The 15,718-nt window shown below is 36.7% G+C and overlaps 1 protein-coding gene across 6 annotated transcripts in view; it reads right to left on the reverse strand.

The window, feature by feature from the left end:
• The window catches only part of TCF12 (transcription factor 12), a 286,435-nt gene that overhangs the window by 19,835 nt on the left and 250,882 nt on the right, over positions 1 to 15,718 (reverse strand). For all 6 annotated transcript variants that reach the window (XM_077828594.1, XM_077828597.1, XM_077828596.1 and 3 more), the window contains 4 exons: positions 15,525 to 15,589; positions 9,644 to 9,722; positions 3,906 to 3,979; positions 1,847 to 2,053 (listed from right to left, as the gene is read on the reverse strand). In XM_077828594.1, the coding sequence (XP_077684720.1) occupies positions 1,847 to 2,053; positions 3,906 to 3,979; positions 9,644 to 9,722; positions 15,525 to 15,589 (425 nt within the window). The remainder of the gene's footprint in view (positions 1 to 1,846; positions 2,054 to 3,905; positions 3,980 to 9,643; positions 9,723 to 15,524; positions 15,590 to 15,718) is intronic.

Raw genomic sequence — 15,718 nt, forward strand, 5'->3', positions numbered from 1 at the left:
GTTCGAACCCTCTGTCTCTCTTTTAATCCTGCATTTTGTTTTCCAACTGGTTAATTTGTTACCCCTCCACCCTTTTGAAAGATACCTCCACAAGGGAGCAGGGAATTAGTTTCCTGCTCTACAACAGCCGTCATATCCTATATACTCTGATGCACCCTAAAATGCTTTATGATGGTGTATGGCATTTCAAAGAATGTGCTGATTGTTTGAGCAACTTTAAGGTGGGCAGATGTCGCCATGGCTCAACACAAATCACGGATCAGCCACAACTCATACACATACCAAAACAGGAGGATATACTAACCACATAAACAATTCAGAGTGAAGAGAAAGATCAGAAGGTTTCACACCCCAGACAGAAAAATCTCCTTTGCTAAAACAGTATTGTCACTGCAGTTTCAGAGAAACACATTATTTCAACTAAAAGGGCTACAGTTTTCCACCATAAATATGCAACTTCAGTCTCTATGTACTGGAATACCATAAAATTCTCCCTTTTACAGCATTCCTTAAATGCATGGGAAACATAAAGAAGAGAGCATTCTAATTTCAAAGTTTTTATACATAACCCGCTTCATTACTTAAAGCCTGTTGTGAAATGATGGGAATGCCTGAAGTTGCATATGCTGCTGAACCGCCCCCTACTCCCCTCCAAAAAAACCCAAAAAACCCAAAAACCAAACGTTTACAGGAAAGTACCAGCCTTTTTTGAGGTTTACTGCACTGGCTCTAAAATTAATATAAATGGATATCTGACCTCTGAAGGAGAACACATGGAACTAATTCTGTTTTATAGAATACAAACCCTTAAGCAATTGGGGTACCTAATTATTTTGATGATAGGTGAAATTTTACCTTGATCACCCAGTACCCAGCTGTGAATCTGTTTTATAATAGAAAATTTCATAGCATGTAACTGGTCTTTAAAATTATGGTGTAAACATGCAAACACATGGCACACCAAAATAAGCATTTAAAAAAAATTTTTTTGTTTAAGCTTGGGGTGGGGGGAGGGTGAAGGAAGCAAAACGTTATGAGCAGATTTAATTTGCTATGTAGTGTAATGCTTTCAACAAATATTTTTGATCTACAAAAGAGTTAATGCCATTTTTCTCAGAATGGTTCACATGTTAAAAAGAAACTAAAAAAGATAGACTGAATTATTTCACTCTTCTTAAGGATTAATCTAAAACTGGTTTCCTCTTGATTGTTACTTACACTACAGCTGTGCTCAAAACCCGTTTTCATTTGGAAAAAAAAAGAAGTTAAATTTTGAGTCTGTACACACTATGGTTCCACATTCCAACAGCTTCCTTCCAGTCTTCTGCCAGCATCTGCTATTGAAGACTAGTTCCAATTTACAATAAACAGCTTTTCCAGACCAGAACGCTTGAAATTCTGTCCTTCTTGACTGCTTTTCCCACTCAATCTCCCTATTCACCATTTCAAGGAGAAAACTGTTCTGCCAATTATTACACATCTGGAAAAAATGCATGTATAAGCTCAAATGCTCTCAGCAGAAAGTCTCAGCTTTCTGCATATGGTCACAGCAGGATTTTATGGGCCACTGACCAGGCCAAAGTCTAAGTTTTTCTCCTCTTTCCCTCCATGCCCCACCACCCAAATCCCTTCTAATTGGAAACCAGTAGCAGGTGCAGCAGTCTGCCATTTCTTTTTCTACCATCAATGCACCTCTAGTATTCTTGATAAATTTCACAGAAAGTGTACATTGCACAAATTCCAATCAAGCTGTAACTTTTTAGGCTCTACTATGATTTAAAGAGATTAGAAGGCAACCGTTACAGACAAAACCCTTATTTATTAATGTGTTTTTAAAAAATATTACCATTGAAGCTTGTCGATTGGTTGTGACAAGGCTAGATGCTCCATAATTTGAGTTTAGGCTTCCAATTGGCCCATTATGGGATGGCCCCAATAAACTATGTATGTCTCCATGGCCACCTGACAGGCTTGTTGAAGGCCCCACAGCATGGTTTCGTAGCACATGGATGGCATCATCAAGTCTGTCCAAGCGATCCTCCATTCGAGACTGCTGTTGAGAGTTAAGAGGAGCACTAAAGGTCATTTATTATATACATCTGCTTAATTCATTATATTGTAATGGTTTCTACTTTGGGAGATATGCAAGACAGCAAATGAAATGCAAAATGAAAAAGGAAGGCTTCAGAAGCACCTACTAGCACTATAAATAAACTGGAAAAAGACTAAGATATCTAGAGATGTGAAATGAAAGCCATCTCAGAAACAAAGAGATGATTGCTTCTTAAAACAAAGCTTACTATAAGGTCAATAATGCTATTTAGTTTCTACTACACAGCCTGAACAGAAAAAAAACCCAGAATGAGTACCAAAACTAAAAAGCCTTGTAGCACATGAGAAAAAATATAAAATCAGTATCACCATTTGGGCAAAAATTCCTAATGAGAATTCAGAAAGGTAGTGACTTTTTTGAGGGTATATGGTTACAGAAGCCAGATACGGGTTTAGCCCAAGGCTTTAAGTGATTGTGTTCCAAATCCAACTCTACACAAATTCCAAAATTTTGTTATAAACTTCAGAAATTAAATGTATGAACATATGTTGGAATATTTTCCCTAGTAAATGCACAAATTCTGTACACTGCCACAAAATAGTTCTCTATGTCTATCTTTATTGTTTCTCTAGAGAAATAAGCAAAGATGATTCTGGTCTTGCAGTGCTCTAGAAACTAAAATGGCAAAGTGTTGGAGGCAAAAGACTGGACACACACTGTGCTAATTTAAGATTTTAATAGAAATATGTAAGTAGAATTAACTGAAACACAAAAAGGCACCATCTGAAGAGAAATAGTACCTCACAGACATCCTTTAAGAAGGACATTGCATCTTGCAAATGCTCGTGAAGTTGCTGCTCAACTCGATTTTTCTGGCAAAGTCAAGACAGAACAGGAAGCAAAGCACAGGTTAAGATTAATTCAAAAAAGAGGTGAGGAAACAGCTGATGTGCATGTCAGCATAAAATGTTAGTCAAGTTAATGCAACAGAGATCTGATTATATTAAGGTATGAAAAGGCTAAATGCTCAACACTGCAGTTATAATGTTAGCATTCTAAGATGCACATATTGTTTACATATAATTGAAAAATGTGTGAAGAAAAGGAAATTGATTTCTTTTATATTTATTTCTGTTAGTCACAGAAAAAAGGAATTATATATTTTTGGAAACTAGAATTATTAACAACTAACCAAAGCCTTGCTCAATATTCTATCAGTTCTTTTTCCCCTTCCTGACACTGTACCAGCAAAGGAAAGACAGCAACTAAAACCCTTCAGAGATTTTTCAAACCTATTACATGCAAATTCCTCCCATCCCCCCAATACTGTAGTTTCTTTCCTGTGTTTTCTTCTGTATAGAAAGTTTGTCCTTTTCAGTACAATATAGTAATTAATGTTCCCCAATAACAATAAGTTAATAATACTTAAATGTAAAAATGTCCAATTGTAATACGTTAGTCATAGTATAATGAGAAAAAACCCATAGGATTACCACATAAGAAAAAAAAAGTAGATATAAATGCAAAGATATTAAATCTTTTACTTTATCTTTACTCTACAAAGTGAGCTTTAGATAAGAATTAGCTATGGGTTTGTGAAAAGGTACTGGAATCTCATAACAGTGTTTTAGCACCAGCTGTCCTTAGGATAGAAGCCTGATGCCCCAGGAACAGATGGTGAAAGACACACCCTACATGTCTTATATTGTTCAATTGAACCAGACCATTTGTTAGCAAAGAATTCATTTGTAATGATATCCTACTGTTTTCATTAATGATATGCAGGATTTATACAAAAATGAACCTTCAACTGTTAGCTAGAAAGTAATATGTAGCTTCAAACAATTCTTACCAAAGAGTGGAGAGAGTTTTCATAGTTTGGAGATGAGGGAGCTTGTCCTCCAGTCCTAGACCACTGACTGGCCCCTGCCAAAATTGTACAGGTTAACACACACATTTATGAACCAAACATACACATTTTAACATCGTGAAATTATAACGTAATTTGTATGAAGACAGGGTAATTTAAGGGTTGGCAAAGGAGATCAAGTTTCTTCATTTTTCTTTGTAACTGACAATTTTCAGATAACTGGCACCTGTAATTTTAAAGTTTCTTGTTGATGAAAAGATCCCAGGTACTGTTACTTATTATATACAAGTTATATTTTCTGATTTTCAAAAAAGCCAGTGGACTAATGCAGTTAATTATACCTGTGAAGCTCCTGTCTCTTCCCAGTATCATGATAAAAATGTTATTGAATTTTGTTTTATATTAGTGATGTGCAATTATGCCCTTCTGGCAGTTAAGAGTATATACTAGTTTATTTATAACTAAAAATCAGCTGGGTGTGGAACTGAAGATAAAAATTGTTTTGTATGTCATTTCTCCATGACATCTCTCATTAAGTTGCAAGCGTTACTTTGCTTTGTTTTATTCTAAATTAATTTTTTCCATCTACTCCAACTGAAATCTTTCTGTACACATTACGCATGTCACATTTAGGAAGCTAAAGATAGATATATATATATATATATATATATGATAAATATGATCTGGCTGTTATCTCAGATGTATTTAAGGTAAATTAGAACAAGTTTCATTTCAGCTGAAGAAAAACAATTCTTTATCTATGAAGCAAAGTAGCAATTTTATTCAAATTACCCATATATTTATTGCAAGTTTAAAATATAAACATTCTAATCGGCCATACAGAATATTCACAACCATGTACAATTTAGGAATAAATAGATATGAACTGCAATGACTGAAAAAGAACTTTCTAAACACAAAGCCTGACATAGTACATGTATTTTTCTCATCAGCTAACAATGCATCTTTTATAAAGGCTACATGTATTTTTATGTCCATTAAAGACAGCTTCCTTTTAGCCATACAAATGTAATAATAAAGCAATTACATTAATAAATTATGGACATACAATCCAAAACAACTCATTAAAGGAAGAGCCTGGGGCTCGTTCCTTTAACAACAGCCATAGCTCTGTTCCTGGAAAACCGGGAAGAAGTTTAATAATGTTATAGTTCCTTTGTTCAGTGATCCACAAACAGTCACCCTTTAAAACAAGGGTTTCATTTAAGAAAAGGACTGCATACTGCACAACTGCAAAAACATCTCAGATATCTCCTTTCAAAATTTAAGTTAAAAAGAGGATCTCTGATTTCATACAAGCACCTTTCTGCCATGACTGTACTAGGATTTTCTCTCAAAATAATTATCAGAGTACCAGAGTGTAACCACAAATTTTCACCTCGTACAGCTATTCTTGGTCTTGCATCTATAATCTCCTCAGCATTACCTGTCACATCCTACTTTTGAGGATAATACTTAGTTAAATCTTACAAAAATGTTGTCTAAATATCTTTCAGAATTTTTAGGCTCAGCTCGAGGATCATACCAACCCAATGCCAAAAAGCCATTTTAGGAGACAGCAACTTCTTATGGAAACCATTAATTGCAGCTTTAACAAGTGCCAGTTACTGATAGGAGGGAATGAGTACACCACTCCCTAAAGTAGTATTCTAAATATTAGTCAGAAAGGAATAAATAAAAGCAGAATGTAAACTGAAAACCTCAGGAAAGAAAGCAGCCTACTTATCTAATCAGAACATGAATCTTCTAAACCTGCACATATTCATCTAGCGTTCGATGTACTACTTCATTCTGGACAACAGAGGTGTTGTTCACTATAATTATGCCCAGAGCAAAACTATTTGGCTGGGACCCCTCACAAAAATATCTGAGCGCAACCTGCAGTTAATGCAACCTGCACACTTCTGGTAATAATGGGGGACTTTTCAATATTACTGGTGTGTTTTGTTTCCATGGCCATGTAGGTTGCCAGATGGCACTAATTTCCTGTTTGCCTCTCCCCACTCCCTCTTACAGAAGTTTGTTCATGAAAAAGCATTCTGGCACCACTAGCCCTGCAATTAATAACTGCAGCTTTTGGTGCAGCACCCACATAGCAGTAGGAAAAAACAAATAAGCCAAAGAAGTGAAGATTTCCAAGGATCATATATAACAACCTCAATGCTGTTGTTTTCACCTTCCCATCCCAGCCTTCCCCAACTCCTTACCTTTCAAACATATGTTAGAGCCAGCAATGGGCTTCCCCCCGCCCTCAAAGTTCACTGAGTGAATGCCTCCAATCCCATAGGAATGGATTCTCAAAATGCCAGGGCTCCAATCATGCAAATGTGTACATGTGTAACTTTACACACATGTTATAGGTCCATTGATGCCATGTTGAAAAGTCATGCATGTGAGCAAGTTTTTGCAGACTGGGATTCAATTCAGGCAAGAGAAGGTGAGACAGAGGAGTTACCACTGCTCATGATTTTACTGTTAGTTCACAATATTTGGTGTTTTTCTTAAAGCTCCAGCTCTTGGAGTCTTCTTGTTATGGCAGCTCTTTTTGTAAAGACATGAGCATCTCTAGTCCTGTTGCTGTTGCAAAGAAAAGCTTGGGAATGTGAACCTAAAGACTCAAAAGTCAGAAGGCAAATAAAAAACACTAAAGTTATCATTTTAAAAAGATCTGTCGAGTTTTAAGGCAACCTCATTATTTCTGAATGCTTGATCCCTGGTCCCTAATTAGCAATGAAAGAATGAATGAGTTATCAGTTACCCAAGCCTAGAATAACTAGACTAATAAATAAACAAGGCCTTTTAATTATATAAAAGGGAAGAGAGGTGAACTCTAAGAATACCATTAAATGTGTCAGCAGCCATTTTAGATTTGGCAAAAAATATCACTATTCACCCTATTTCACTGAAACTATTTTTTGATTGGGGTTTCTTTCCACCAACGATTATAACAAATATGAAGTGTTTTAATACACTATTCAGAAAACGCTATTTTTTATTTTAGGATACTTCATGTGTTTACTTTTTAATACTTTTACCAAGTCAGTAATGGTAGTGGGTTTTTTTGATCCAGATAAAAGATGGCTGCCAAAAGTGTCAATAACGATAAATATAATAATAATAACAACAACTCTGAATTTTGCCTCACTGGGTATGAGTGGCATAGCTGGGAATAGGACCCAGCATTCCTAACTCACAAGTGAGGGTAATTAACCATTGGAACAACTTATCAAGGGTTGTGATTGATTCTCTATCACAGGCAAAATTAAAATCAAGATTGGAGGTGTTTCTAAAAGAGATGCTGGTCTCTCCCCTGAAGAGGATCCCAGTGCTATTTGGTGGAACCTACTAGTGGGTTACCAATTAGAACCTAGAAATAAGGCTGGAATCAGGTTGGGAATACTGGGGGGCTCGCCAATCACTGCAGAATCTAGGAGACAAGGGCAGTGGTGCTGGGGCAGAGTCAGAAGTGCAGGGACTCAAGTCTCCATTCCCCAAAACTGAAAGTTAGTTCCACCAATGAAAGTCATTCAAGAAAGTCTACAGTGCTCACGAAGATTAAGTGGTGTGGAATCCTTAATCAGGAACCCCAATTTGGATCTTTTTCACAGTAACTACTTTAAAATGTTTTACTTACTCTCCTCTATCCACAAAGCACCCCCCTTTCAAGTTTTGCCTCGTTGTTAAAAGATAAAAAAATATATACTGCATAAACTTATAGGCTCTGACCTGCCACGTCAGCAGAACAAGGATACACAAGACATTTTTCTTCAACTGTAACCACTGAATCAAAGAAATGCATTAATCCCTTCATTACGCAGTTCAACATGCATTTTTCAGTTATTACAGAAAAAACACCTAAAGCAGCTGTTCAGGTATGCCATGTCAGCCAGGAGATGTTCATTCATCAACTGAACGCATGGAAAACTAGCACAGCATCCACTAAATATGGCCAAAAGACTGGATGAGGTGAGTTTCTTTATTGGACACTTTTTTTAAATGCAAAGACATTTACTGATTTACTTCTCTAAATTACAAGACACTTGGAGTCAAGGACACTCGACAACTTCCACTATCAACAAATTTAAAAAAAGAAAAAGCCCTTGTTGAAAACTGGTCAGCAGGGAAAGGAAAATCAATGAGGAGTTTGTGTGAATACATCCGATAACAGCGAGTGGGAAAATAGGCTGATGTAAAAAATGTCAATAATTTAGCAAAATTGTACTACAGGAATGAACAGGGTTAAAGTTACATCATCTTGCCCATAATTCCAGTTCTTTGTTAAACAACAAATTTAAGTCAATGGGGCTTTCACAATCCTCTCTATGTACAGAACAGCTGTTCAACTTTTACTAGACAGCTGAGGCCACAGTGTCTGTGAAAGCTGCAATACTCACTAATAGCTCTAAGCAGCTGCTCATCGTTCATCTCCACACTGGAATGCTTCTTACCAAATTCACACGACTAACACAAAGTGTGGGGGTCAGAAACGGCTGCAATACAGAGTACGTATTTTGAAAACAGCAAGTATGTTCCTCACATTATGAAAACGTTCATGAGAAATATGAATGAAAACCTGCCCCACCCAAAAACTGAATGACTTCACAGGCTACTGTATTTTCACCACAGGGAACGCACAGCTTGTTTTTGAAAGCTATTCCCCTATTATCTTGTATGCTGTTCTGAAAAAAAGATCACCGAGTGCTGTTTCTCTCAAATGGTAGAGAAAAACATTTAACAGAGTACAGACTTTTTAACATGTCAAGTTTTACTATTCTGTATTCACAAATAAGATTACTATTATGTGAGAACTTCAAATTCCTAGCAAATGAGAATTTTTTTAAATAATTGGCCAAAGACAGCATAAAATAATTATGCAAAAATGATATTGGACTTATTATAACTTTAATAGCAATAAGTATTTGTATTACAAACAAGGAAAGAAATACATCAAGGTATTCCCCTCAAATCTGTTAAAACTAGGCTTGGGAGGATTAGATTTTTAGTAGTCAACATTTGTAAATATCAAGTTCATTATCCTCATGCACCCAGAGATGATACTCAAAATTTGCAGACAGGCAAAGAAAGAAAAATGTTGCTTGAGAACCTATAAGAATTTGATCTAAGGATATTTATTTTGTATATTTTGACATGATGTTGACAATTCATGTTTTAACAGCTATAAAGTTTTAACTTTTTGAATTTCAATGTCTACTATAATTAAATCATTATTGTCTGAATCCCTACTCTAACTCCCCCTGTAATTTCCCATAACCATGAAAATTTAAATTGATAAAATAAAAAAATGCTTCAACCCCAGAATTTCATGTAAGTTTAAAAATTTAAACAGATAAGCATATTTTAAAATGCTAAAAAATAAACATGATATATCCATCAAAATTGTAAAAAACTAAAAATCAAATTCTGCCAAGACTAGTTAAATCAGACAAATTAGACAAACAAAAGGGTTTGGAGTGAGGTTTTTTTGGCTAAAATTTAAACAAGCAAATACATTAATGAAAACCATTTTTAATCAAGGTACAATACAAGTACATTCTACAAACGATAGATTGAAAGTTTACTGTAACAGCCATATTGCCATTAGATATGCATGGAAAGTACCATAGATTTCATTGTGAAGTCAAACTAACGAGGAAGTTTTCAAAAGAGCAAATAAAATACTGACAAGTTGTAGATCATACCTGTGAGAGGTGATGGTGATCCAACTGGTGTTGATGGATTTGATGGAAAACTACTGCTGGTATGGTCAGGAGAATAAATCTAACAACAAAAGGATGCACATATCTATCAATACATGTGACAGCTAATAAAAAAAAAATAAAAATCTGTTGATTTGGACTCATTTTTATACTTTCAGTTGCCACCACTAATGTTAATTTGATGAAAAGATTGGCTCATTAATCGTAGCTCTGTTTTATTACTTAGAAGGTTTTAAAAATGGCCACAGAGTCCATAGATCTTTCATTTTCAAGTACTTGTCAAAACAAGCAGTGCCGAATATGCTTTTTACAAACTACAAGAACTTTAGGATTAAATTCAAGAAGAATTGTAGAAGTCAAGTTAACAAGTCTACAGATAATTAATGAGAATAACGTATAAAAACAACTTCAGGAAAATTTGGAGAAATAACTGTGACTCTCCTTTACATGGACAAAAGACCCTATAAAACTTGACAAATTATGGTTAATTTTTAAAAAAATTAATCCTTAATAAGAGAGAATACTGTGAAAAAGACTGATCTCTAATTACTGGTATCACCTGACCAAAAAAAAAAAAAAAATAGTCATCTGAAATTGTGCTGTTATTACTAACTATTATTTTGCACATAAAGATTCTCCTTGGTTGATTTCTAGACAAATAGCTTCCAAAATATATACATAATACAAAATTTTGAACTTTTAAAGCTATTACTAACTTGGCAACAATATCTTTCTATGCTTTATATAATAATACAGTTGAGTGACTTTGGATAAAACAGCAAATTAAATCTTTAAGTTTCCAATTAAAATCTAAAATTGTAAGCGCCTTGAAAATCTGTTCTGGAGAAGGAACTGGATAGGTATAGGTACTGGTCATGGGATATGGAACATTTTTCTTCTAGGTCATAAGTTCAAATCTCTCTCACTCTAGGGCTAGAAGAGACAAAAACATTTTAACCTTCAGATGGCTGTTTGGCAGTCTGAAACTCCATTCACCCACTAGTTCTGACTTTGCACAAACACAATCTGACATTTCAGTGGTAAAATGATAAGCCGGAAGCTGGTGGATTAGTATAATATTTCATGAGCTGTCAAAGGCAGGACTTTATGGGCTGCATATACTTTCTTGGTCCTTCATACTTATATAAGTTAATAAACAAAAAATACCAAAACCACACTCCAAAAAACCCCACACACCACATTTTGCACGTGAGATAGAAAATATATGTAAAAAACCAGAATTATTCCACAGACCAATGACTTAAATGAAAGAACTTCAAATCAGTATAAAATTACGATTAAGACTTGATTACACTGTGTTGCTAAATTTGCTATGTAAACTTTAAACGTTCCAAAGAAAAGGGTGGTATACACAATAAATTCTATGTCTGAACAAAACATGTCATGCCAAAAGAAAATTTGATCTTATCGCACATTAAGTGGTGGGGGCTGTTGTCTGGTTTGTTGGAAAAGGTGTGCGTTCCTTTAAGGGCTAGAGAGCCAGAGAGAGACTTGCTGCAACAGCGTCAGACCAGGTCAGCATGTGGACGCTGACCATCCCTGACACAAGTGACTAGAAGAGGAGGAATTATTTAGGTCCTTGCTGGTGCTTGAAAAGCCCTTTTTTACCTGGACCAGGTGGAGCAGAATCCATCCTCTCACCCATGGGAGTAGTTAAATACCAGGGTTTGTCATGATCTGCTGTGTGAATTATGCTAGTCACTCCTCTCTTGTGGGGCTGGGAAGGACTTTTTCCTTCAGCATCAGATTGGCCAAGGCAATGTGAGAGCTTTTTGCCTTCCCCAAAGCAGGTTGGAGGCTGAACTGGGGTGAACATGAAACGGAGGTTAGGCTGTGATGTCACAACTCATTATGAAGGTGTGGGGAGGATGCCCAGAGCAAGTACTCCATAGGGAAGGGATATAATGATCAGATGAAATGGATTGGTAAAGGATTTAAAGTAGGTATTAAAAGAGTGGAAACGGGGAGGGAGGGTTGGAGCTTCTATGACTGGTATGGCAGGATCGAACATCTGACTTTATAGCTCCCCTTAACCCTAATTCGGGGGGGGGGACACACAGGATGACGAAGTCCCAGCAGTGGGTTGGCTAGGGACCAGGATGGGCAAAGAGGGTGGGCTGACAGTAGCCTCATCCCACTGGGTATACATAAACAATTATGGAATTACCTGCACTGCACGCTTATCTGCCGGGTACCCCCAGACATTTAGGGATAAAGTTGCAGCCTAATTAAACCACATCCAGGACTTGTGAAGACCCACTCAATTGACAGCAGAGCGCTCTCCAGTCGACCCCAGTACTCCAGCTCCCCGGGAAGATTAAGGTAAGTCGACTGGAGAGCGTCTCCCATCAACATGGAGCAGTGAAGACATCGGAGTAAGTCGACCTAAACTACATAGCATAACTAGTAGCGTAACTTAGGTCGACTTACCCAGTAGTGAAGAAAAGCTCCCAGTGTCTCCTGGCTTCTTCCTGCATAGCCAGATAATCCATTTTTTTCAGCTATCTACATAGCAATCTTTTTTAAAAATCATGTAAAAAACCCAAACAAACCTGTTAAAAGCCACAGGTTAAATACAAAATCAGAACACATTCTGCATGCAACCCATGGCTGCTGTATTGTTAAATGACCAATGATGAACAACTCTGATGCCTTCTGCCAGGCTTAAACGGTAACATGACTCATTTTACTGCAACAAATGAAACTCCTCCTCCTATCAGTCATGGTCCATTCCAATCAGCGGGGTGCCAATATGCCAGTATCTAATGAAAAGGGCCTTAGACAAAAGCTGCACAATTGAGAGCCCGCAGCGCCAAACCTCGGAGCTCTTAGTCCAATTTTTTAAACACTACTGTGTACATTTCAGTTAAGCTTTGTTATGCTAATGTTATTGAGTCTAAAGCAACAAAGAAACTTAATTCATGAATTACTTTTAAAAGTCAACTTCCCTACATTTTCTTTTCTTTTGTTAGGGGACCACTGGCCATTTAACTACCCAGATCACACAAAGGCCTTTACCCTAGTATTGAGGTAGGAATCAAAACATAAGTTATCACAAAGAGGTCTGATATAATCAACAAAGTTAAACAGCTCTCCTGTTTGATCTCCTCTAAATTAAAGACCAAGTGTTTTGATTTGGCATTAGGCACTGAAATAAACCAGATGTTTCTCCCTCCATATAACCCTCCATGGGCACAATCTTAAAGGGTTATTGTTTGGCAAATGTTCAGGGAAACACATTAGAAATGGCACAAATACCCAGATTTTCTTCTCTTTCTATCTACACTAGTTCATTATCCAAACTAATGCATAATCCACAGGGCTTTCGGAACTTTGTGTAAATACTTTCATGTACAATTCTCTTTCTTGCCTACCCTGAGATTAAGACCACAATTATCCAGGCTTAAACCTAAAATAAAAGAACCTTTGCAAATGTATTATCTGGCCTTACATGTTTAATCACACAGTATTCTGTATGGTCTTTAATACCTAAACTGAGGAACAAATGGTGTAGCCTCTGATGTTTCACACATGAAAGGCCTTTGTAAGATGTACAGCAACAGAATCTTAGAACTAGAAATTCCTCCTAATAATACTAGTAGTGGTGTTTAACATCTAAAAAGACAGATAGTGGCTTTAAAAATTCAAGACAATTTAAGCATTTTAAAAAAATCTTTGCAAAAACAGATACAATTTCACAAAGTTTATTAGCCACTGAAATTTAAATGCACCATTTTCACTCCAAACATTATGATTCCCTTCCTCAAAAAGTAAGGTTGCTGTATTACTTTCTGAACAGTTGTGAAAAGTGGGCTGTATGTGTGTATTTGGGGTAAAGGAAGCAGATGGATGAAGCAAGGGATTTGAAGTGTGCAGACTATGGCATGCACTGATAGAGCAGATGGAATGCATCACCATCAGCTATGACAGAAATGATTTATGGAATGACCTGGCTGCTCCTGCCAAGCAACAACATAGGATGACAGAACTAAGTTACTATGACAACCAAAGCCCACCCACCAGTTAGATTAAACATTCCTGCCCTGACTTCCACTCACAGTAAATTTGGAATTTTCTCCAAACATGAGCCTGGTTTTCCAAGCTAGTCACAGTAAGAGAAAAATACCTGTGGATCTGTCCAACAGGAAAAAGATGGAGAGTAACTGAAAATCTCACAAGATCACATGGGTCTGGGCTAGTCCATAAGGCCAAGATTTTAGCAAAAAATTTGGCCAGGCTGCGGACCATATATGCTCTAGGAGAGCTGTAGAATAATGAACAGCACAATGCTTGTAAACACTGCTATCTCCAAGAAGCTTTTCCTTCAGATTCAGCAGAGCCAAAAATGGCCCAAATTCTTTACTAGATGGGCAGTTCATGCAGCCAAACACAGGACTGCCCTCTGCACTCCTGGAATTATTAACTAGGTACCTGATCCGAAAAAGCAACAGGGACAGTATTTTTCTCTCCAAAGCCAGGCAGATTTAGAGAAATCTGCTACCTGATATGGACATCAGTGAAGTCCATCTGACATATCAGAGCTGGTCATCCTTTAACATATGACCATCAGAGGAAGCAAGACTAACCGCATCTGCATGAGTGTGCATATCTGCGTGCAGTGCGCTGAGATGGGAAAAACAGAAAGCAGCCTAGAGATGGTCTTTTGCAGCTGCAAGAGAGTCATTTTTATCTCTTGAATCAGGATTAGGCTTCCAGAGTGCTAAACAACAGAAGTCGGCAGAGCTTTCCCAGCCACCACCCATAGATCTGGAATTTCTGCTATACAGAGTATTAAGTCAGACACTGAATATAAACAATGTTTTCAAAATGTGTTCTGTCCTCGGAACTGTGCTATTAAAAATAATGGCTCCTTTAATACTATTAACACACACTGTTTTACTGCATTTTAAAATTATTATTATTATCTACAAAAGTTTAAATAATTTTTAATAGTTTAGGGACTTGCAATGTTTCAATTTATTACTTCATTTTATTTCATTATTTGCAATGGCATCTTCCAGTGACTGAAACTAACTTAATAAATGGCTTGCACTGATTTTGCCTTTCAGACATGCAATACAAATCCCCTTTTTAAAATGCTCCATAAATTGAAGTTGGATAGCTTTATAACAGAGCACACATCACTTGACATTTTATTTATTAAGTCTAAAAGGTTGTTTTTCCCACAGTATCTTCAAATCCCAATGTTATATGGCCACTGTGCATGCACTTTAAACCTTGTGCCTAATTTTGCCCTCAGATAAATTTTGTTGACTTAAATCATAGAATCATAGAATATCAGGGTTGGAAGGGACCTCAGGAGGTCATCTAGTCCAACCCCCTGCTCAAAGCAGGACCAATCCCCAATTTTTGCCCCAGATCCCTAATGGCCCCCTCAAGGATTGAACTCACAACCCTGGGTTTAGCAGGCCAATGCGGAGTTTTATGTACATATTACGGAAAAGAATTTGCTTTATGATTAAGCTAAACACCCAGTGTTTGTAAATTTTGCTTTGTACACACAACTTCCCAATCCATGCTCATTTGTGATATCTTGATCTTCTGCAGGATAGGCAAATGCCTAGCAAAAATCTGATTGGAACCTCCCAAAAATAAAAGCAATAATTTCCATTTGCCTTGACATGGACATAATGTACACAAATGTATCATGGAGTGTTACATTAACACTTCAGGTTACTGTGTTTTGGACATATTTAACTTCTAACTGTAGGTATTCATAAGTAACAAAAAGATAACTATGAATAAGGGAAACCATGATCAACATTTTAAACAAGATGTGGTTTAAATTAATCTGAAGACTGTGTCAATAATCATTACTTACAGATGCCAATGCCTTTCCAAGTGCATCACCCGTCTGTGAGCTTCCAGTCCCATTTCCTCTGTTTCCTGTAATGGGAAAATAAACACAATGCTTATTTTAAGGCCAAAGAACTAAGTTTCTTTTATTAATCTAAATTTTAGCAAATGCAGCTGAACACACTGTTCACATTGTTTTAATGGGACACTGTCAGGAAG

This window comes from Eretmochelys imbricata, chromosome 10 (genome assembly GCF_965152235.1).
Source record: "Eretmochelys imbricata isolate rEreImb1 chromosome 10, rEreImb1.hap1, whole genome shotgun sequence".
In the NCBI taxonomy this organism is placed as follows: domain Eukaryota; kingdom Metazoa; phylum Chordata; order Testudines; family Cheloniidae; genus Eretmochelys; species Eretmochelys imbricata.